The sequence below is a fragment of the Arachis ipaensis genome, chromosome B05 (assembly GCF_000816755.2).
Source record: "Arachis ipaensis cultivar K30076 chromosome B05, Araip1.1, whole genome shotgun sequence".
Lineage (NCBI taxonomy): Eukaryota > Viridiplantae > Streptophyta > Magnoliopsida > Fabales > Fabaceae > Arachis > Arachis ipaensis.
Window position 1 is genome coordinate 7,109,931 of NC_029789.2, and position 3,185 is coordinate 7,113,115.

A 3,185-nucleotide genomic window follows, 5' to 3' on the forward strand; every position below is an offset into this window, starting at 1 on the left:
TTAAATATTTCTTAAATTTCCATCTAAACACAATTATTTTTCTAATAGAAAAATCTCAAAAAAAAAAAAAATTTAAAAGTACTTCTATTCAAAAGGCAATCTAAAATTTATCCATTTACTTCTTTAAAAACAAAAGCAGAAATTGAAATGAACGTGGGAAAATATTTTTTATTCAGGTATATATGTATAAGTTTCTTTGCAAGTTTTGGAAGGATAGGCATGCTGTCTACCCTTTTATTTTGGCACTTTGAGATAATGAAAAAAATTTGATAAAGTTTGTCCATATTGTTTGGAATAGGTTTTTGTGTAAAACTATATTTTCCAAGCGAGAAAGACTAGAGGCCAGCACTTTTATTAAAATCTGGACAACATTTAACTAATAAATGAAAAATGAGTAATCCTATACTATTGGATGAAATCTCATACAATTAAAAATATTAATAATAATTAATTAATGGCTACAAATCAAAAAACTTGCTGACCCGTATCCCTCATCTTTTTCAAACAAGCAAGAAAACACAAGTATTGTGATGATATAAAAAGGACAGAAGCTTTGTCTACCACCTTTATGACAAGGTTTGGGAACATAACCATGTGTCATGTGTGGTTGTGTACTATAGATTCAGATTTCAACCCAATCCTCAAATTTACCTCGGTATATAGATACTATTTTGGTCACAAATTTGCTTAAGTACGTTTCAGTCAGATCTTCAAACAGATGTAATGATGTAACGTATAACTAGAACCTATCACCGTTAAGTAATTTGTTGCTTTCTTTTAATGATTCATTATCTCCTTGTCAATGGACTTTGATTTGGAAAGACAGAGAAGTGTTGTTTGAAGCTGTTGTATATAGTAATTTTGATATGGTTTTTACTCTAACTTTTGGCGTGCAATCTCTGTTTTTCAATTTCAATAGCTGAAATTGTCCCCACCACCCTGGTTGTGAAGCATGCAAGGCAATTCATCGAGAAGAATGGCATAAAAAGCGACCTTAGATGCGTATTGGTTCTAGTAGTGGCCGGCCATAAAAGTTCTCTGTTCCTTTCTTCACCCATCAAACAAGGAAAAGATCAAAACACATTATTTTTTGGTTTCCTCCTATGCAATGCACCGAATGATCACTTCACTTCACTTCTCTGTTTTAATTTCTCGCTTTAGTGTTTGTCACTACTTCACTTTTATATATGCTCTTCACATTCCATATTTCTCTGTTACAACTACTCCACCATCTTTTTCGAAAAATATTAGCTGATCAACACTTTTTTCTTAATTTTATCTTATATTTAAATTAACATTAACTAACTCGCTGTCTTTCTACACTAAAAATATTGGCCCCTTAATATTATTTTGCTTCACGGATATCTTTATATTTATATCTTCATTTCACATTCTCGTCATAAGATCATATTCTTACAAGAAACTTATCGCTTAATTCCCACCTTCCTTTCTCATCCGAACTCTTTGAGTTTGAAATGGCCACAAACATTTGGCATGCGAAATGGAAACAAGTGGAAGAAAACGATCAGGACGAAGATGAAGATGAAGAACTGGAAGCATTGTCACTTTGTGATCTTCCGGTGAATTCAATCGAACAAGAAGATCTGCCAAGAAAACCACCAGCTTCTCAGATAAGCGAAACTAGAGAAGCGGAATTCGATTTCTGCTCATGGGGTGGCCCGGTAGAAATGTGTTCAGCAGATGAAGTTTTCTTCCAAGGCCAAATGCTCCCATTGTGTGTCTCATCAAAATCCACCACTTCCCAGCGTTATGGCCAGAAACATGAGTGGCTATTTGAATCAAGGTCAGAATCCATGGACCATTTTTCTTCAAGCGAGTTTCATAGCAGTAGCAGTAGAAGCAGCAGTTTAAGAAGTCAAAACTCATGTAGTAGCACCAGCTCCACCACCATCACCACAAGAACAACAAGAACTTCTAATGCTAGAAGAGAAGTTCGTGGTCATCATTTTTACACGCATCATCCAAGTCCCAAACCTCAGTTGAAAGCAAATATTACAAGACAAGGAAGCTTTGGTAATAATCATGGTAGAAAGTCGTCATCAGCATGGGATATTTTCCGTCTAGGTGTGGTTCCTGCACCTGAGATAGGTTTACAAGATATTAAGGTTCGTAGTACCAACAATGTTAATAGCAAAAATTATAGTAACTTCAATTTCAATTTCAACGCTAATGTCGCCACTACCAATAATAGTGTTGAAATGAGTAACAACATTAGCGGAAAGAGCAAGAACGTTTTGAAGCAGTTTATGAACAAAGGTAGTGGTTTATTCAGTGGTTGTAAGTGCTCATCAATTGAAACGGTTGAGGCGGACATTGCTATGATTGGTGGTCACACAAAAAAGTCAAATGAGACAGAGGGCACAGTGCACGCCATGAAAGAAAAAGTGGTGGAACAAAAGAGGCAGAACAGTAGGGTAAAGCAGGGAAAGAAGGGTGTGCCACGTCATCATCAAAGCTTTGAATGGATGAAGGGGCTTTTAAATAATACGAAGTATCACGATGAGGAGGCTTTGTTATCATCAAGCTCATGAATTGTTGTGTCATTGTGTGATTATTGGTCGCACTTTGTGTTTAATAGATAGATTAGAATTAGATTGCCTTTCTTTATTAGCTTTGGAATTATGATATTGGAGTAGAGGATCTGTGAAATCATAGTCAGAATTTTTTACATTGCTCGTGAGAAATGAGGCTGTAAAACGAATTATATCAGTATCATTCCTTTAAGAGATTGAATTGCTTTTGTTAAGATATATTTATGTCATGGGGTTTGTGGTGATTGGCTATTTTGGATTGATTTAAGGAATTTGTTAGGTAGATAATGACTTTTGTGAATAACGTGAACAATTGATTCTAAAATTAGTTCAGTAGAAATACACTATATCCCAATTTATCCACCTAAATCTTAATATTAGGATAACCATTCGTACACCTAGATCTAGTGAATTGAACATCCGATATATCTATTGTTCATATTATTTAGTATTTTTATTATCTATCTATAATTTTTCTTGATTTAAAATTTTTGTTCACAGGATTTGGCAGCGTTTGGGTTGCCCCTTGTGACATCTCTTTCAAAGAGAACTATTTCTACCTTAACAGCTAATTTTTTAAACATGTTAAATATGCACTAAAATTAATTATTAATACAAAATATTGAAATGTTA

At 34.2% G+C, this 3,185-nt stretch overlaps 1 protein-coding gene across 1 annotated transcript; it reads left to right on the forward strand.

The window, feature by feature from the left end:
• LOC107641666 lies at nt 529-2,771 on the forward strand. Its single transcript, XM_016345142.2, has one exon. The coding sequence runs from the start codon at nt 1,476-1,478 to the stop codon at nt 2,550-2,552; it is 1,077 nt and encodes a 358-aa protein (XP_016200628.1). The 5' UTR covers nt 529-1,475; the 3' UTR covers nt 2,553-2,771.

Coding starts and splice junctions, on each gene's coding strand:
- LOC107641666 (XM_016345142.2), top strand. CDS start 1,476: ATGGCCACAAACATTTGGCATGCGAAATGGAAACAAGTGGAAGAAAAC.